The sequence below is a fragment of the Ranitomeya variabilis genome, chromosome 1 (genome assembly GCF_051348905.1).
Source record: "Ranitomeya variabilis isolate aRanVar5 chromosome 1, aRanVar5.hap1, whole genome shotgun sequence".
Classification (NCBI taxonomy): Eukaryota; Metazoa; Chordata; class Amphibia; order Anura; family Dendrobatidae; genus Ranitomeya; species Ranitomeya variabilis.
Window position 1 is genome coordinate 982,799,100 of NC_135232.1, and position 21,248 is coordinate 982,820,347.

At 44.9% G+C, this 21,248-nt stretch overlaps 1 protein-coding gene across 14 annotated transcripts in view; it reads left to right on the forward strand.

Annotated features, from left to right (window-relative positions):
* The window catches only part of RAPGEF2 (Rap guanine nucleotide exchange factor 2), a 258,968-nt gene that overhangs the window by 126,221 nt on the left and 111,499 nt on the right, over positions 1-21,248 (forward strand). Inside the window, exon 1 of one of the 14 annotated variants that reach the window (XM_077279426.1) lies at positions 18,756-19,370. The exons of the other annotated variants lie outside the window; for them this stretch is intronic. Coding sequence (XP_077135541.1) covers positions 19,336-19,370 — 35 coding nt within the window. The 5' untranslated portion in view covers positions 18,756-19,335. Of the gene's footprint in view, positions 1-18,755; positions 19,371-21,248 lie in introns of those variants that run through there. 14 annotated transcript variants of the gene reach the window in all.

The following is a 21,248-nucleotide window of genomic DNA, read 5'->3' on the forward strand; positions in this document are numbered from 1 at the left end:
AAAATACTGGAGAGTTTGCAGTCATCTGTCATTGATCTGTCATTGATCTGTCATTGATCTGTCATTGATCTGTCATTGATCTGTCATTGATCTGTCATTGATCTGTCATTGATCTGTCATTGATCTGTCATTGATCTGTCATTGATCGGACGTGGTAGGTGTTGAATTCTTACATTTTCTGTGTGAGATCTGCAGATTGTTCAGAGTATGGGTCTTTTTACATGGGCGGGCAGGTTGTGAGGTCAATCAGTGCTCATTTCGGACCACTTGCACCAAGCAATGATCAGAAGTGCGTTCCAGCGAACGATCTTTCTCCTGTTGTTGACAGCAGCACATCACTGTGTAGACAAGGGGATATGCTCCCAACCAGTGATGGCTTTTAGGCCTCCTTTAATAGATGACATCAGTGACGGGGAGCTGAGCTGCAGTACCTTTGAATCACCACTATGCAGTGCACAGCGCTGTTTGTTTTAAAAATGCCACAATCTGCCTGTCTTACTTCCAGTGCTGACTCCAGTGTGACCTCTGTGCTACTCCCTGTCAGTCTTTGTTGTCATGGTTTTTGCCGACCCCATAACTAGGTGCATTGGCTAAATAGCGCTCTGGATTTTTCCATCCCAGTATGACAGCTCGAACCGTACCACTAATTTCTAGATGATCACATCTTGACATTCCCATATTTAAGGCTGTGTGTTCTGCAATAAAATTCTCCATATTTATAAGCCAAACTGGCTGTAGTCATTATGTAAAGTGTGGAAATCGATTTGGGCTATTTCAGCCGATTGTGTGGCCAATGGCCATGTACTTCTGCTGATTGGCTTTGGCTATTGCAGTGCAGGTTGATACCAAGTTGAGCTACTGTTATCCATGTACTAAGAACATTAAGTTAAGGTCCACAAAAAAAGGGAAGTATTGTTCCAAAATATATTTTATTAATTCAAATAGAACAGGCTGACAAATATAACATGGAATAAAATCGGTCATAAAGCGATAATCACAAATGTAAATGGCTGCAAATCCACAATAAGTAAGTGAAATTTATGCCCCCAAGGAAGCCCATGTGAAACGCGCGTTGGGGCTGCTGCTGTAGCAGATCCACACAGGCTTATCATGGGCAAGGTGACTCCATTCGCTGTAGACCTTTAATACGAACTTGAGTTGTGCACTTCATGCATTGATCCTTATATACCACATTGAATATAACCTTTTATTTGATAAAGTGGGTATCGATCGATTGCCATATCTAGGAGGTTCCAATAGTATGCACAAATGTGAAATACATGCACTGGCACTTTCTACTCTCCCTGATTTATGAATAGCTTAGATAGTCAGTATATTAAAGTGTCAGTATATTGTAAAGTGCTGAGGAATATGTTGGCGCTATATAAATAAAAATTATTATTAATTATTATTATTATTACTATGAGTAGGTGATTTTGACTTGATTCATGGTCTCTCTTGTGATCTAGATTGGAATTTCATGCACCTTAGTGTGTCACTCTATTTCAACTAATCTATATATATAAAGCTGAGTGTGTGTGTATGTATCAAGCCCCACCCACTCAACAGACAGTATCACACAGGATAGGATTAGATACATGGCTCAGCAGACAGTATCACACAGGATAGGATTAGATACACAGCCCGCATAAACTCTTTCTAAAACCTGGAGCACCTATTCTGCTGTTGAGAAATTTAGATCCACCAAAGCTGTGTAATGGAACAAGACTCTTGATTAAGAACCTGTTTACATATGTAATTGAAGCAACCATTTTGACAGGATGTGCCAAAGGAGAGGACCTTTTCATTCCAAGAATTCCACTCGTTCCATCTGATTTGCCTTTTGATTTTAAATGCCTCGAGTTTCCAGTTAGACTGGCATTTGCAATGTCCATTAACAAGGCTCAGGGACAGCCCTTGAAAGTAGTAGGGATCGATTTGCAATCTCCATGCTTTTCTCATGGTCAACCTTACGTGGCCTGTTCAAGAGTTGGAACTGCCAGAAATCTGTTCATCTTTGCACCGGAAGGAAAAACCAAAAATGTTGTTTATCAAAAGGCTCTTGAATTGAGTTGAAAATAAAATACTATCAATACTTGGATAATCATTTAGTTAATTTTTGTTGCAAATCTGTAGTGTTGAGTATATGATGTGAAATGTTTTTATGTACAATATAATCATTGTAATTTGTTATGTCCAACCACAGTTAGTTACTATGCCCAGGCAACGCCGGGCTCTTCAGCTACTTAAATATATGTTTGTGCGATACTTCCCTTTGCTTGTGGAGATTAACTTCATGTATATTGTAGGATTTAATTGTCAAGGAATGTCCATTTTGGATTATTGAGTTTGGCCATGATATAAAATGTTTTACATATTATGTATCTGGTTCGGGAGACATTGATTAGTTCTCCATGTACTGTCTATGGCCAGCTTTAGGGTCCAAATAACTATTGTGCAGAGTATATAATAATAATAATACTGTTCACTATGACATCCATTGCGCCTTTAAAGGGATTGTCCAGCCTCTATACACAGATTTAACAATCGGCAGGGATGGTCTTAAAATGATAAAATGAAGCATAGTCGCTTGGTGTAACTTCTTGGTTTCCAATACAGGTCCTTCTGGTATTAGCAGGATTTACCCAGCATTATTCAGTGCAATTTTAGGAGGTCGTCTGAAAAGGTTACACTTTAGAAAATGGTTTCTTTAACTGTTAATAGTCTAGAAATACATAAAACTAAAAAAAAATTACAAAGGCAGCAATGATGGAAGGCATGACCTTATTGTGTAAAGCTTTCATCATTATTTGACTCATTCAAATACATTTTTTAGAATATATACCCACTAGATGAGACTAATCCCTTTCCAACCATGTAATGTTAATTTCCTTCACATGGGTCGCAGAGGGTGCACCCAGCGAGTGTCACCTATCTCCTATTGCTCCTATTTAGCAATTTAGATGCTTTTGTCAATCACTGTCAGTGGCGTTTAAATGGCTTGGTTGCCATGTGCTAGTGCACTGGCATCTAGTGATGAGCGAATATACTCATTACTCGAGATTTCTCGAGCACGCTCTGGGGTCCTCCGAGTATTTTTTAGTGCTCGGATATTTAGTTTTTCTTGCCGCAGCTGAATGATTTACATCTGTAGCCTGCATAAGTACATGTGGGGATTCCGTAGCAACCAGGCAACCCCACATGTACTTATGCTGGCTAACAGATGTAAATCATTCAGCTGCGGCAAGAAAAACTAAATCTCCGAGCACTAAAAAATACTCGGTGGACCCCCGATCGTGCTCGAGAAATCTCGAGTAACGAGTATATTCCCTCATCACTACTGGCATCTATTGGCCTTTGATGCGATAGTGGGGCTCTGATGGGTGGCTGACCTTCATAGCACAATGTCATTCTTCCTTCAAGTTTTGCAGCATTTAGAATATATATTGCACCTAAATAATCCGCCGTTTCAAGTCCCCTAAGGGGATGGAAAGATAAAGTAAATTGTTTTTTGAAAATATTAAAAATGAAGAGTTAAAATCACCCTATTTTGTCCATTTAAAAATAGATAAAAAAAACGTATTTGGTGTTTCTGCATCTATAAAAGTGTGATCAATTAAGAAATAAAATTATTTAAACCGCTCTTTAAACACCAAAAAAAAAAACAAATTAAAAAACTTCACAATTGCATTTTTCGGTAGTCGTATTTCCGCACTGAAAATATTAAGTGATCAAAATATTGTACAGTGCCTTGCAAGAGTATTCGGCCCCCTGGAACTTTTCAACCTTTTCCCACATATCATGCTTCAAACATAAAGATACCAAATGTAAATTTTTGGTGATGAATAAACAACAAGTGGAACACAATTGTGAAGTTGATTGAAATTTATTGGTTATTTTACATTTTTGTGGAAGTTCAAAAACTGAAAAGTGGAGCGTACAATATTATTTGGCCCTTTACTTTCAGTGCAGCAAACTCACTCCAGAAGTTCATTGTCGATCTCTGACTGATCCAATGTTGTCCTAAATGCCTAATGATGATAAATATAACCCACCTGTGTGTAATCCAGTCTCCGTATAAATGCATCTGCTCTGTGATAGTCTCAGGATTCTGTTTGAAGCACTGAGAGCATCATGAAGAGAAGGAACACAACAGGCAGGTCCGTGATACTGTTGTGGAGAAGTTTAAAGCCGGATTTGGATACATAATGATTTCCAACACTTTAAACATCCAAAGGAGCACTGTGCAAGCGATCATATTGAAATGGAAGGAGTATCATACCACTGCAAATCTACCAAGACCTGGCCATCCCTCTAAACTGTGATCTCAAACAAGGAGAAGACTGATCAGAGATGCAGCCAAGAGGCCCATGATCACTCTGGATGAACTGCAGAGATCTACAGCTGAGGTAGGTCCTTCTGTCCATAAGACAACAATCAGTCCTACACTGCACAAATCTGGCCTTTATTGAAGAGTGGCAAGAGGAAAGCCATTTCTCAAAGATATCCATAAAAAGTGTTGTGTAAAGTTTGCAACAAGCCACCTGGGAGACACACCAAACATGTGGAAGAAGGTGCTCTGGTCAGATGAAACCAAAATCGAACTATTTGGCAACAATGCCAAATTATATGTTTGACGTAAAGGCAACACAGCTCATCACCCTGAACACACCATCCCCACTGTCAAACATGGTGGTGTCAGAATCATGGTTTGGGCCTGCTTTTCTTCTGCAGGGATTGATGATAAGATGAATTGAGCCAAATACGGGACCATTCTTGAAGAAAACCTGTTGGAGTCTGCAAAAGACCTGAGACTGGGACGGAGATTTGTCTTCCAACAAGACAATGATCCCAAACATAAAGCAGAATCTACAATGGAATGGTTCACAAATAAACGTATCCAGGTGTTAGAATGAACCAGTCAAAGTCCAGACCTCAATCCAATCGAGAATCTGTGGAAAGAGCTGAAAACTGCTGTTCACAAACGATCTCCATCAAACCTCACTGAGCTCGAGCGGTTTGCCGAGGAAGAATGGGCAAGAATTTCAGTCTCTCGATGTACAAAACTGATAGAGACAAAACCCCAAGCGACTTTCAGCTGTAATCGCAGCAAAAGGTGGTGCAACAAAGTATTAAGTTAAAGGGGACGAAAAATATTGCACGCCCCACTTTTCAGTTTTTGAATTTCCACAAAAATTTAAAATAACCAATAAATTTTGCTCAACTTCACAATTGTGTTCCACTTGTTGTTGATTCTTCACCAAAAATTTACATTTGGTATCTTTATGTTTGAAGCATGGGAAAAGGTTGAAAAGTTCCTGGGGGCCAAATACTTTTGCAAGGCACTGTATGTGCCCCAAAATATCAATACAGATGCCAAGGTGGCATGTAGAACCGAGCTGACGCCGTTTCAGCGACTATATATTTTTTAAGTTCCTGGTTTCAGAAAATGGCAATGCAAACCCCAATGTGTTGTATTTTATTTTTATTTTTTTTTACAAAATTTTCATTTTTAGCCCCAGGAGGAAAAAACCCTAAAAGTTTGGTATAGACAGAATCGTAGTGACATGAAGAACCAAACTGTCAGATGAATTTTCAGCACAATAAACCCCAAATAACACAACCCCACAAAACTCACTAGCGGAATTGCGTGTTATTTTCACCATGTTCCCACATTTGAATAGAATACAGTCATTATATACTTCTATATACACTGGTGTCATTCAAAAGAACATCTTGTTCCACAAAAAAAACAACAAGCCCTCATATTTTCTATAACGACAGTAACAAAATTGTTATGGTCCTTTCAGGAAGGGGAATAAAAATGAAAGCATAAAGACAGAAAATGTACAGGTTAATAATCCATTTACTCTATAGGTTTTTGGAGGAAATGGTCGAGCTGACCGCCATATTTCTCAAGTCTCCTGAGATCTTTCTCAGACACATGCGTCTGTAGGGAACAAATGGGCAAAGCTTCAGAGACGCACCCTGTGTTAAGTTTATCTAGTGTTCTGAGTAGAAAACAATGGCAGGGCGACCTGACGCTCCCAACAGCCCTTCTTTGTATCCATCCTCAGGATGTGTGCCCTGCTGATGGATGTTGGCATCTGCCGCCCTGGGACTGGCACACTTCTCAGACATTGGGCCACAATCCTACATCTCCCTCTGTTCATTAGGTGAAAAGAATTTGACTTGGTGGATTGAGACAAGGACGCGGTCTTCTTTGTTAGCATGGGTCCGTCATGTATGACATACAGCTCTGGCAAAAATGAAGAGACCACTGCAAAATGTTCAGTTTGTCTGATTTTCCTCTTTAGGCTATGTTCACACTTTGCGGTTTTTGCTGCGGATCCGCAGCGGATTTGCAGCTGCGGATCCGCAGCCGTTTTCCATGCAGGGTACAGTACAATGTTACCCTATGGAAAACAAAAACCGCTGTGCCCACTTTGCGTTTTTCCGCTTGAAAATCAGCGCGGATTTTCGGCGGGAAAAAAAGAAGTAGCATGTCAATTCTTTCTGCGGATTCCGCAGCGGTTTTCCACCTGCACCAATAGGAAAGTGCAGTTGGAAACCTGCAGTGGAATCCGCAGTAGAAACCGCACAAAAAACCGCAGTGAAAACCACCGCGGTTTTGCACTGCGGTTTTTCCAAATCCGCAGCTGAAAAATCCGCAGCTAAAAAAGGATAGTGTGAACAAGGCCTTATAGGTATATTTTTGAGTAAAATGTAAATTGTTCTTTTAGTATATAAACTTCTGACAACGTGTCTCTGAATTTCCAAGCAATAAATTTTCTATTTTTTTCTGAAAAGGAGAAATGGTCAAAATAAAGAAAACCCCAGTGCTTTCAGACCTCAAATAACGCAAAGAAAACAAGTTCATAATCATTTAGAAACAACAATACTAATGTTTTAACTCAGGAAGAGATCAGAAATCAATATTTTGTGGAATAACCATGATTTTTAATCACAGCTTTCATGCGTCTTGGCATGCTTTCCACCAGTCTTTCACACGGCTTCTGGCACAAAAATGTCAGCAGTTCTTCTTTGTTTGATGGCTTGTGACTATCCATCATCCTCTTCATTACATTCCAGAGGTTTTCAATGGGGTTCAGGTCTGGAGATTGGGCTGCCCATGACAGGGTTTTTATGTGGTGGTCTCTTAATTTTTTCCTGAGCTGTATGTCCTTTTCTGCTCTTGTCTTTGTAAGTTTTACCCACCAAGTAACTTTCTAAAAAAGTCATTTCCTGCCTCTCCCCACCGATCTAAGATGGATTATGGATTGTAAAGCGCATTCATTATTGTCAGGAGCCCATTTCCTTAATATTCTTTTTACTACATGGATGGGAAACAATGGTAATAATTGGCCCATTTTCTTCTTCCCTGTAGAGACCTGCCTTCTAAATCCCTTTTGTCTTGTGTGTTCCTCCTACTTGCTGAGAGCCCTCTTTTTCAAGGTTCCTCTGGTGGTATATGTAGTTGCCCCTTTCTGTAGTGTGTGAATCACCAGCAATCATTCTAGTGAACGTGAATCGCTTCTCAGTGGGGTTTCTTACTAGAAAATGTGAATAATTGAAGGTCATGAAGTCTGAGCATTTATTGGGAAACTTGGCTTTCTCTAAAGCTGGTCATCAGTAGCTGTTGGCCAAACCTCTCGAGTGCTCCTCACCTCCACATACACTCTTATGCTCACATGTCCAGCGATCATCAGTTAGAACGGATGCAGATCTGTACTTTTAACATTGAAGTCTATGGAAAACAAATCCGTTAATCAACCATCAGTTTTTCTTTCATTTGAAAAGGATCAGTTTTTTGCTCACTGGATTAGTTGCAAAAGAAAGAAACACGGATTACTAATTAACGGATCGGGTCTTCCATAGACTTCAATGTTAAACGGATACAGCTGAAATCAGTTTTTTGAAAAAGGAAAAGTTATGCCTGCTGCTGCTGGATCCATTCTAACGGGACGATTACTGGACATGTGAACATAGCTTTAGTTTAGATGTATTCTGAATGGAGAGCGTGAGATGGAAGCCTTATGCCAAGTACCTCTTGGATTAGCTGAACTGAGACTGAAGGATCAGACATGTTGAGTAACATGCTTGATCCTTTTTTTTGCCTTGACATGGGCTGAACAATTGTCATTCACCCCTGAGGAAGCTGTGTGTGAAACGTCTGGTTATTACTTTATTATTGTCATTAATCATTGGCCTTTGCATGCATTAATGTTTAGTTATATTGCATTTTATGAACTAGCTCCTCGACAGTCCCTTCTACCACTGTCCACCAAAATCAGGCATAAGGTTGCCTTCTAGGGGCTTTCCCACTGAATGTGTATCCTCCTATCCATATCATATAATGATCCAAGGAAGGGGGTCCCCAGGTCTTCTGTGGCAGTGCACCTTTCATTTCTGTGGAACTAATGTAGATGGCTTCCTATAGACGTCAGTGGATTGTTGGACACACATGCAAACTATTCTTTCCACATAGGGGCCTTTAAGACCCTGGTCCGTGGGATCAGTAGTTTCACACAGTTGGACCCCCAGGATCTTACATGTATCACCTACGCTGTGGACAGTTGATGATGCCTGTCACAATGCCTGCAGTGCTAACATTCTTATAAAGATATATTCTAGTGCAAGAATGTGCTGGGGAGGGGGATAGTCAGGGAAGGGGTCCTCATCGGACAGTACAGCCCCCAAACTGCACAACAGGGAGACCTGCTAAGTATCTGGAGAAGAAGCCACCTCTAGATTTTGGGATATTTCTGATCAGTGGCCGTGTAGGTGAATGCTGACGGTCCGGGACATTATCCTGACCTAATGAGTATTGCCCGGCTCGTGTGTCAGGATGTGTCATCGTACTGATAATATTGCTGGATCTTCGGCTGTAATGTGACGGGCCGTATGAGGCAGGCGGAGTCCCTACCGTTACGTACTGCGGAGGTTAGTCACGGTGTGCCTCAGCACGGTGGCATGTGTGTCACCCTAGTACATAGTATCTTACAGAGCCATACATTCTTGGCCTGGGTGGCAGTAATGCCCTCTGTAGGGCATGTCTAGGCTCTCTGTAACAGATAGTTTACATTGTCTGCATGCTGGTTACATGTAGCTACATATACTATCTCATTTTTTCTTGTCGTCCAATATGTGAAACCCCCACAAAATACTACTGGTTGTACGTGTGCTCGTTTTACAGCGATATGCCTACTATATGGTAATGGGATGTGGAGAAGGCTTCAGACTAATAGAAGATGCTTTGGTCAAAGAACTGTGCTTTAACACCACTCATTTTACAGACCATTTTGACATGCAGCCATATTGTTAAAGAATAACCATTTATGTGATTCTTCTAAAATAAATCAATAGTACACATGGAAAAATGGACACATCCTTTTTTTTTTTTTTTTAACCCCCTTTCTTTTGTGATAGACATACCTGTTTTTAACTGCTATGTTACGGCACTGCACAGCTCCATCGATAAAGTAGTGGCCGTAGCCAGGTACTGCACATCCACCCCTATTGATTGGCTATAGTGGCGGACTGGCGTTACCTGGCCTAGGCTGTAACTGAGCAGTTCCTGCTGCTGCCGACATAGAGAGCAGTTGATCGGCAGGGATGCCTGGTGTCGCACCCCCACTCATCAGACATTGATGACCTAAGCGAAGGATAGGCCACCAATGCTAGACCCAGACAAACACTGTAATCAGTCATGGGTAAAAAAAAACGTACATCATGTTAATGCCATCTGTGTATCATTTGAGTGCGCTGTTTAATGGGTAGAAGCTTGGAATTTTTTTTTTTGTGCATATGTGAAAAACTGATGTCACACTGACACTAAAGGTCTGGCATTGTCCTGCATTAGGAGAAATCCAGGGCCAACCGCACTAGCATATGGCCTCACAACGGGTCTAAGGAGCTCATCTCGGTACCTAATGGCAGTCAGGCTACCTCTAGCGAGCACATGGAGGGCTGTGCGGCCCTCCAAAGAAATGCCACCCCACACCATTACTGACCCACTGCCAATCCGGTCATGCTGAAGGATGTTGCAGGCAGCAGATCGCTCTCCACGGCGTCTCCAGACTCTGTCACATGTGCTCAGTGTGAACCCGCTTTCATCTGTGAAGAGCACAGGGCGCCAGTGGCAAATTTACCAATTCTGGTGTTCTGTGGCAAATGCCTTGCGTCCTGCACGGTGTTGCTCTGTGAGCACAACCCCCATCTGTGGACGTCGGGCACTCAGACTATCCTCATGGAGTCGGTTTCCAACCGTTTGTGCAGACACATGCACATTTGTGGCCTGCAGGAGCTCATTTTGCAAGGCTCTGGCAGTGCTCCTCCTGTTCCTCCTTGCACAAAGGCTGAGGTAGCGATCCTGCTGCTGGGTTGTTGCCCTCCTACGTCTCCCTCCACATCTCTTGGTGTACTGGCCTGTCTCCTGGTAGCACCTCCAGCCTCTGGACACTACGCTGACAGACACAGCAAACCTTCTTGCCACAGCTCGCATTGATGTGCCATCCTGGATGAGCTGCACTATCTGAGCCACTTGTGTGGGTTGTAGAGTCTGTCTCGTGCTACCACGAGTGTGAAAGCACAACCGACATTCAAAAGTGACCAAAACATCAGCCAGAAAGCATTGGTACTGAGATGTGGTCTGTGATTCCCACCTGCAGAACCACTCTTTTATTGAGTGTGTCTTGATAATTGCCAATAATTTCCATCTGTTGTCTATTTCATTTGCACAACAGCATGTGAAATTGATTGTCAAGCAGTTTGATTTCACAGAAGTTTACTTGGAGTTATATTCTGTTGTTTAAGTGCTCCCTTTATTTTTTTGAGCAGTGTATATATAATAGTGTAATAAAACTAGCTTTATTATCATGTTCTGTAGACAAGTTGTGTACACACATTGTGTTATATGGATAACTAGTCGGTGGGTGATGGGGGGAATCGTCTGTGGCTGAAGGCTCCTCCTAGACTTCCAGCTGTGAGAGACTTGTCTGCTCTGTGAGGGGTCCAATAGGTCTTCCCTGTTTTCAGGAGATGTCCAGAAGCTCCACCAAGTAGACATAGGAGGTTCTTCTCATACAGATCATTACAGAAGGGATCGTTGCTCTACGTCTGACAGCACCAAGAATGTTTCTGTTCACTGACTGCAAGCAGAACCTGCAGAAATGGTCATTAGAAAACTACCCATGTAACATATATTTTCAGTATGAAGTAAGAAACCCCTTTAAGGTGATCCACAGATGGAAATTGCTTTTAATAGATGTCATACTAACATTTTTGTGATGCTTCAGTATTTCTGCTCAGCAAAGATCAAACAGCAGGAGGACACTGGAATGATAAACTCACCCAGTCAATAGTTCTAGGAGAAGAATAGAAGACTCTGTGGGACACCATGAATTGAATGGGAGGGGGAGGGGTGCATACTGGAAGCCAGGCTTCTAAAGATCAGAGGAGATGACATGCAGAGAATGGCAGTGGAGACTAAAAGGGGTCTTCACTGGATGCTGTGGAGCAGTCAGCAGGAGAACCCATGAGAAATGGACATGTCACGTAGCTATGAAGAGGTCACTGGACACAGAAGGATCCTCAGGGCAGGCTCATGACTGAAGTGTCAAAGAACTAAGACTAGGAAGTTCCTCAGATGGCGGATCCGCACCAGTCCACTTCTTCTTAGTGCAGCACTGCTACTAGTAAGTGCTTACCCACCAAAAACGGAGAATGACGGCACACTGTGTCATGAGACTTACTGGGCAGGGAAAAGCCTGGCTTCCTTTTTAACTAGGAACTCTGTCAGCCCTTTTAAGTTCTGAGAAACTGATGACTTGTTTGTAGAGAGAAGTCTGCCCAATATATATGTATACAGACAGACTGAAACTGAATTCTAACAGAAAAATATGGCTGACACACATTAAAGGGAACCTATCATGTAGAAAATGGCGCCTGGTCTGCAGGCAGGATGTCCTAGACCGAGAGAGGAGCTGATCAGATTGTTAGACATTTTTGTAGGAAAACCTTCAGTATAACTTGTATTTTATTCATCGAAATCCCTGGTGGATGGTCGGTCCTATACTGACTGTCTTCCCTGTATGGCAGAATGCGGAGATGGCTGTCAGTTGCTAGTAGGACCGCCCACTGGACTCCTATGTATAAAAATGCCAGGGATTTAAGTGAAATGAATGACTCTTTTCCAACAAACGTATACACCATTGTGCCCAGTTTCTCCCCTCCACCATGCTGTCCACAGATCAAACTGCATGCACAAGCCAACATGGACAGTAACGCCACAGCTCCATTCTAATAAAACCGGTCACAGATTTTGAAGTCTGGGGGTCTTAGCGGTGGGACCTCTGCATTAAACATAGTTATCGTGGATCCTGTGGAAAGGTGATTACTTTCTAAGTCGGGCAATCCCCTTGGAACTTCATATAGCCATTTGCCTTGGCTGAGACATGTAGTGAGTTATAAGCCTACATGTGGGTGCTTACGGCCGGGCTTGGAGCCCTGCCATGCGGCAGCATTTTCCATGCCTGGTCTCTGTATGTCGTACTGTTTGGTGGGCTTAGGCAGTTTGACCTTGGCGGTAGATGGCGATGCCAGCCATGCTCCCCCTCTGTGCTCTGGAAGGGCTGCTCCATGGATGCGAGTGGCTAGTGACCAGCTGTCAGACAGCCGTGGAGCTCCTGAATCTGGTATGTGGTGGCCATGTACGTGCAGCATGTGCGTGACGTCCCCCCATGAAGCCTCTGTGAACAGCACGCCAGTGTTTATTGCAATAGTTCATTTTTCAGAATACACATTTCACTGCTTGTTCTAAACTGTGACCAGCACATGTTACCCTGCTGACACGTGCGACCAGACTCCCACAAGGTGCCATTGTTACATTTACTGTGTCGTTTCCTTATAAAAACAAAATAGAACTTCGCTGCCAGACATTTGTCAAAAATAAGAGCTACCATGTAACATTCGGCTGCTGCATAATACAAGTGGCCAATCACCTTAGATACTCATAGAGTACGATGTCATTATACATCCCCGCGTGGACCCGTATATTATTATTTATTTATATAGCACCATTAATTCCATGGTGCTGTACATGAGAAAGGGTTACATACAGGGTTATAGATATCTTTTACAGTACACAAATTTATGATGACAGACTGGTACAGAGGGGAGACTTACATCCTATAGATCCATAATGCAAATTGTTAGGGTTTCTGGCTTTACACCGTTCTTGCTACATCTGCTTCTCCCAGACCTTTGAGGGTCTATTACCGTACTTAGTAGTTGTGAGAAAATCAGCAGCTAATATATCCCCTCCCCAAGGATTTGTGCATATAAAGAGCATTGTTCATTAATGAGCCACATAAAAGTGAACGGAGTATAGTTGTATGGCTTCCTTCTGTAGCCCACCCCGCCCCACATCCTGGGTATGTGGGCTAATTACTCATAATCTGACTGTATTCACTGAGCCCCCTCCTACATTGTCATTGTTACCTGTGTAGGTGGATTGTGACTCTTGGTCCATTATGTCTTGTATTTACCTGCTGTGCAGGTGATCAGGGCCATTATTTGTGCGGAACAATACAGGTTTAGAGAAATCTGCCTCTACCACGTGCAATAAAACAGTCAGCTATTGTTCAGCCTGCTCTGAATGGGTACATTGTGTCACTAGATGTGGGGTGTTGCACACATGCCATGGCTTTGGCCTAAGGCCTGTGTAACAGACTGGCACCTCTCCTGCATCGTGGCGTTCTACTCTAGAAGAGTTGCGGATCGAAACTATTTTGCTATATTTGCAATTAGCGCTCGTTAAAGCAAATTTATCTGCTTGCATGAAATAATCTTGGGTATGTGCATACTCCGTTTTTCAGGCGTTTATTTTGAAGCAGGTCTTATTCAAAAACACCTGCTCTCCCTTACACAGGAACGCTTGTTTGGCTGAGTGCTCGTGTGTTCTCTGAGAAGGCCACCGATGGACATCTTTGACGACCGCTAATCTCGGGGATAAAAAAAACGATAGTCCGAAATCGGACATGCCAATTGTCACCTTACCAGATGATTTGTTGGTAGGCGCCCTTATACACATTAGTGTTGGCTGAACCTATCGATATTGGCTGGTTTGGCTGAAATTTGTGTAGTGTCCAATTAGTGGAGATTCCATAAGTCTGATACCTACCAAACGTTTAGGATAAATCCTAATGGCAGACCAGGAAGGTCCCATGCCCCAGTCAGGACCACCTGTGGCCAATATCTTTAGAACTGTAGGCATAGAAGTACAGATCTTGTGAGACGTGGCCTGACCCTCATATGATTCTGCTTGTGACAGTAATGTGGTGTCAGGCCTGGTATAAGGAGGAGCAAGTTCCAAAGCAGGAATAGAGGCTCAGAAAAGAGAGTTCGCCTGATTGCATCTGATAACTTTCTTGTTTTTGGCAGTCTATATAAATCTAATGCTTACTGAAAACAAAAGCTGTGGAAATTCTACTTTACGTTCAAGAGTTTTTTTTTTATTTTTAAGGAATGATTCCTATAACAACGTTACCAAATTTAGGGCGAGGTATATGCAGATGGGAACAAAAAACAAGAAGCATCTGAACTTTACACTTTTTTCCTTTTTTTTGATCTTTTACAGGTTTTGTATCCCATACTTCATATGTAATGCCATACTTAAAGGTTATTCCCACAGTATTGGGTACACAATATTACACTATTTTTACATGACTTTATTTTTTCATACAGTTCAAGCCCGTTTTTTTTTCCCTTGTACCTTTTAGTGTCTTTTTTCACCTCTTACTGTCCCTCTGCGTCCATCTTCAGACCTGAATGGGTGGTCCTATTCTTATTTGCTAAAGCTACGTTTCCCAACAGCACCCTGCCTCTTCTCAGTGCTGCAGGCCCCTTACTCTGCAATCCTAAGTGTTTCCTGACCTAGATTGATCCATCTCAACATGTACAGTTTTTATTTCTATGTATGAGGTGACCATTTAGTTTTGAAAGTAGTTTCTGTGGCCACTATTTCACCATATTCATCAATATTTACAAACTCCACATTTCATTGGTAGTGCATGGAGACCTTCATGGTCAGACTCACAAATGCATGCACAGCATAGCTGAGCTGTCCTGCAGCTGGTATTAGTGAGATCTTCAGCAGATGTGCTGTGTGCACACAGTAAGATGCTGCAAGGGAGCCTGCTGGGGCCAGGAGCAGCGAGGGCAGGGGGAGCTTGCTGGGGCCAGGAGCAGCGAGGGCAGGGGAGCCTGCTGGGGCCAGGAGCAGCGAGGGCAGGGGAGCCTGCTGGGGCCAGGAGCAGCGAGGGCAGGGGAGCCTGCTGGGGCCAGGAGCAGCGAGGGCAGGGGAGCCTGCTGGGGCCAGGAGCAGCGAGGGCAGGGGAGCCTGCTGGGGCCAGGAGCAGCGAGGGCAGGGGAGCCTGCTGGGGCCAGGAGCAGCGAGGGCAGGGGAGCCTGCTGGGGCCAGGAGCAGCGAGGGCAGGGGAGCCTGCTGGGGCCAGGAGCAGCGAGGGCAGGGGAGCCTGCTGGGGCCAGGAGCAGCGAGGGCAGGGGAGCCTGCTGGGGCCAGGAGCGAGGGCAGGGGAGCCTGCTGGGGCCAGGAGCAGCGAGGGCAGGGGAGCCTGCTGGGGCCAGGAGCAGCGAGGGCAGGTGAGCCTGCTGGGGCCAGGAGCAGCGAGGGCAGGTGAGCCTGCTGGGGCCAGGAGAAGCGAGGGCAGGGGAGCCTGCTGGGGCCAGGAGCAGCGAGGGCAGGTGAGCCTGCTGGGGCCAGGAGCAGCGAGTGCAGGGGAGCCTGCTGGGGCCAGGAGCAGCGAGAGCAGGGGAGCCTGCTGGGGCCAGGAGAAGCGAGGGCAGGGGAGCCTGCTGGGGCCCAGGGGAGCCTGCTGGGGTGGGGCCCAGGGGAGCCTGCTGGGGCCAGGAGCAGTGAGGGCAGGGGACAGTAGGTGCCAGTGGAAGGCATATTGCATAGGTTTGTGTGTTGTGCAGATGTTTCTGGAGAAACATGAAATGTTTTCCACCAGCTGTATGGACAGGCCCAGTGTGTCTTGCAGGCAGTGGCGGGGTTGTATGTAGACTTGTCCCTGCATATTCTGCTTATCAGATACAACAAGAATGTTATCTATGCAGGTGCTGGTTTGGTGTCAGGATGGCTCCACTTCCATTTTATCTCACCCTGTATTGTATCATGAGGCTGCACTCACGTAAGCTTCTCCGGCGTTACTCAGATGGGTGATGGGGAATCGGATTACTTCTTATAGATGCTTCAGGGTATGTGCACACATTCAGGTTTTTTCGCGTTTTTTTTCTTCGATAAAAACGCTATAAAAACTCATTAAGAACGCATACATTATGCATCCTATCATTTAGAATGCATTCTGCATGTTTTGTGCACATGGTGCGTTTTTTTCCACAAAAAAAACGCATTGCGGTAAAAAAAAAGCAGCATGTTCATTAATCTTGCGGATTTTCCATGTTTTTCCCGCTGTTCTATGCATTGCGAAAAGCCGCAAAAAAAACGCACGAAAAACGCATCAAATGCGGGGAAAAAAAACGCGAAAAAAAACGCATGCGGATTTCTGGCAGAAATGTCCAGTTTTTGTCAGGAAAATTTATGCAAGAAATCCTGACGTGTGCACATACCCTCACTGTTACCATGTGCCTAAGATCTTGAGATCTTCAGTAGCTTGCATTAAATCTATCAATAACACCTGATGGTAATACGTATATGAGTACGGTCTATGGCAGGTGCAGATGTCGCCAGCACACTTGGTAATGTCTGTCCGGTATGGACGCTTTTTACTTTGAACGCAGTTTTCCTCATTATAAACCCAACAGGAACTGAACCGTTCAGGTCAAAGGTGTCTTTAATGCAATTGTACATACAGTTTCCCAAAAATGACTTTTAGTCCTAACTATAGACTGCCCCTCCAGAAATATGAGCCGTGCTGCACAGACATGGCGGCGAGCTGTGGCCCCGTGTGTGTCTAGAATACTTGAGGCCAAGTGGGTCATCTTATTATTATTATTATTATATGGACATGTAGGCAGATCGCCATTCTGTAATGCACCAATCTTCCTGCAACTTGTGAAGTGCCTGGAAATATGGGCATGTAAGGGCGGGCACACAGAAGAGGGCCCCTGTGCAGGAACAGTACATGGGCCCTATACTGCCCTGTGTGTCTGTAACAGAAGCTGTTTATAGGTGGGAGTGGGCCCCCTTACTTGTTGGGTCTCCTTGGGGCTATATGGGTGGCACCGATGGTATGTTCAAAACTTGCACTTTTCATATGGAAGTTAACAAGGGAAAAAAAGCTTCCTAAAAAGTCACAATCTCTTTGAAGATCATGATCCTGGCCTAATCTGAGGCCTAAACGATTCCCTTCATAGTGTCATTCTGATTCTTCTGGTCTGGTGGGAAGGTCACCCATTCTGGGGCTGCACTATCTGCTCCACCATACATTGACCTGCTTCATAACCCTTCTCTCAGCAGCTTATGGGATCCTCTGCAGAGATGAGACTACCTGGCAGTGAAGGGTTAATGACTCCCTGTAAGACAACCGCTCCAGTAACACCTCCACCACAGGTGTGTGTCACCATCACCCATTCTCAGGCTGTAGTACCTGCTCCGCCATACATTGTCCTCAGAGATATGACTCCCTGGCAGTGGAGGGTTAATGACTCCCAGTACAGCCCAGTAACACCTCCACCACAGGTGTGTGTCACCATCGCCCATTCTCAGGCTGTAGTACCTGCTCCGCCATACATTGTCCTCAGAGATGAGACTCCCTGGCAGTGGAGGGTTAATGACTCCCAGTACAGCCCAGTAACACCTCCACCACAGGTGTGTGTCACCATCACCCATTCTCAGGCTGTAGTACCTGCTCCGCCATACATTGTCCTCAGAGATGAGGCTACCTGGCAGTGGAGGGTTAATGACTCCCAGTACAGCCCAGTAACACCTCCACCACAGGTGTGTGTCACCATCGCCCATTCTCAGGCTGTAGTACCTGCTCCGCCATACATTGTCCTCAGAGATGAGACTCCCTGGCAGTGGAGGGTTAATGACTCCCAGTACAGCCCAGTAACACCTCCACCACAGGTGTGTGTCACCATCACCCATTCTCAGGCTGTAGTACCTGCTCCGCCATACATTGTCCTCAGAGATGAGGCTACCTGGCAGTGGAGGGTTAATGACTCCCAGTACAGCCCAGTAACACCTCCACCACAGGTGTGTGTCACCATCACCCATTCTCAGGCTGTAGTACCTGCTCCGCCATACATTGTCCTCAGAGATATGACTCCCTGGCAGTGGAGGGTTAATGACTCCCAGTAACACAGCCCAGTAACACCTCCACCACAGGTGTGTGTCACCATCGCCCATTCTCAGGCTGTAGTACCTGCTCCGCCATACATTGTCCTCAGAGATATGACTCCCTGGCAGTGGAGGGTTAATGACTCCCAGTAACACAGCCCAGTAACACCTCCACCACAGGTGTGTGTCACCATCGCCCATTCTCAGGCTGTAGTACCTGCTCCGCCATACATTGTCCTCAGAGATGAGGCTACCTGGCAGTGGAGGGTTAATGACTCCCAGTCACACAGCCCAGTAACACCTCCACCACAGGTGTGTGAACAGCTCCAGGTTCCTCCCAGAGCAGGAGTGCTAGGTAGATTCCCCCTCCTCCGCTCCTTCCCAGCAGCCCAGTGAGTGGGGGCTCCCAGATTCCACTACCACTGGGGATGAACCAGTTTACATTCCAGCCTGAGAAGTGACATTCCGGACTGTGGCTGACGTGCAGAAGAGGAATGTGGACTGGGAGGCCCTGATGGAGGGAGCAGTGGTGACAGGCTGCAGCTCCTGTGTTACTCCCGGACTGGCCAGCTGCACACCGCCCTGCTGTCTGTGGGAACAGTAGCACACTTTCCCTGTGGCTGGCGGCTCTTCCATGGTCCTGGGTCTGTCCTCTCTGGGAGACTTCTCCGCTTGCAATGCTTCCTCCTCTGGGATCCAGCTTGGCGGCCATTTGAAGGGCTTGGGTTGGATGTCTGCGCCAGCTGATCTGCAAGCAGTGTGTGATATTTCCTGTTCTTAATTCTCTGCATGGAGATCACTTGTAGTGTTCTCCAGACACAACCACCACAGTGAGGACTAGTGACGCTTTGGGGTAGGACCCCAATGTCCATCCTGGATTGTGGGCCTCTTCAGTGACTGATGACCTTATGTCGGCAGCCGGGACCCCTCTGTGGATTTAACCTAAAGCGGATTGTGAATTAGTGGAAGTTTCTTTTTATTTCCTCATTTGAACAGATTTTTAGGGGTTAATGAAATACCCTTCAGCTGTCGAGTACCTACAGGGGTGAGTACAGCCCACCGATTATATAGGTAGCTACTTATAGACCAGGTCTGTCCTGCCGCCCCGGTACAGTGAAGGCCATTGTATAGAGATGTCTCGTGTGTGCCCTTCATTTCAGCTAGGGGCAATGATGTTCTTGTGTATAGGCTTCTGTATTGTAGGATTGGGTATTTTCGGGAAATAAAATCCGTTTATGTAATGGGATTCTTTTTAATGTTAAGATTTTCAACACTGATTTTTCAGGAACAGTTTGAAGTCTTGGCTTATTTTAGGAGTTTGAACCCTTGGCTCTAAGGCTTTGTTCACACTTCTAGATGGTCTATACTGAAAATCCGTCATTTATAGATTACAAAAGAACCTGTTTATTTCAAGAGTTTGCAAATTTTCATAGCATGGTCTTCTGTGGATTTCACCACTGTCATTGGTTGTTTTATCTGTATTGGCGCGTGATTTAATTATTGTCTTTACTGTGCAATTTATCAAGTACAACTAAGTGCAGCCATGGTGCTGAACCCTGACCTCCTGTCACTGCAATGTTCCCATACACACTGCCTACGGGCCAAAGAGGACATCACACTGCTACACATATGTGTGTGTGCAAAAGTGGGCACTTTACTGACCCGTAGCTCTGCAACTTTTCTGCTCCGGACAATGAGCTTCTCAATGAGGCTGTGTGTATACACTCACTCATTCATTCATTCATTCATTCATTCATTCATTCATTCATTCCTTGCAAGCGTCTTGCACTATTGGCTCTAGTCATAACTCCTCCATTCTGTGGATTTGCTCACAATTTAATTCCCTGTATAATTTCTGAAAGGCTCCTTCAAACCTGCACAAACGTTATAAGTGTGACTCTATATAATATATAGCTGTCATTTACTTAACAGGGTTGTCCAGTCTTGAGTTATGTCTGCAGTCACTCTGTGTGACTGCACACTGCTGAATCGTGACTGCGTGCAGTGCGCACACCATCGCGATTTCCCAGTATTGCCGGTGCCGACTAGATATTGTTGGCTTCACGGAAAATGGAGAGAAGCTGGATGAGTCTAGTCTGCCCATGACTGCAGGTATGAGAATTACATAGATACAGTGTCGTGCCCTCCTGCTCACATCATCAGTACTGGGGGATTGTGATGGCGCGCACCCCACCTGCTCTCACGATTCAGCAGACTGCAGTTAGAGGGCCTGCAGACTTGTCCCACGCCTCGACAATTCCTTTAAGTATCTGACAGTTGTATTATATAAATGGCCACATATAGTTTTTGTGCATGGTTGAATGCGAGTGTCAACTGACTTTTGTCCCAAGCCTGGACAACCCCTTTAATAGCTCGGCTCTTACATGGCCCCAGCATGACATTTGCACTATTTGTGGCCCTTTCCATTTTCTGGACTTCATATTCAGCGTTATTATATGATGTAACACAGACGCCAAGGTGCGTACCCCACAGCTTTGCGTTGTGTTTTTAATGATTGGTTATATTAAGGTTGTAAGCCGCTCGGCCCATTACTGCTGCACCGATGCTGCTGCGGAGCGCAGAGATGGCGGTGTCCAGTGCCAGCGTCCTGCTAGCCTACATGGCTGCCTGTTGACTTTCTGATCTTTGTGGAAGCCAAGCCTGCTGGGAATGGCCGTCTGCCCGCTCCGGCTGTATGAAGCGCTTGCTCGGCTCTTGTCCTGACTGCTTTATTCTTCCTCTGGGGTTTAGTGCCAGCTCGGAGGCCATGGCTAACCTAACGGATTTCTGTACGGATGCCACTAGCAGCCACATATGACGTACTGCTGGGGGTGTCTGTCCGGAGTCACTAGATCCTCGATATTTTAGAACCTAATTTTCTTTGGAAGATACGAGGCAATCCAACTCAGGTGCGCCCCAGATG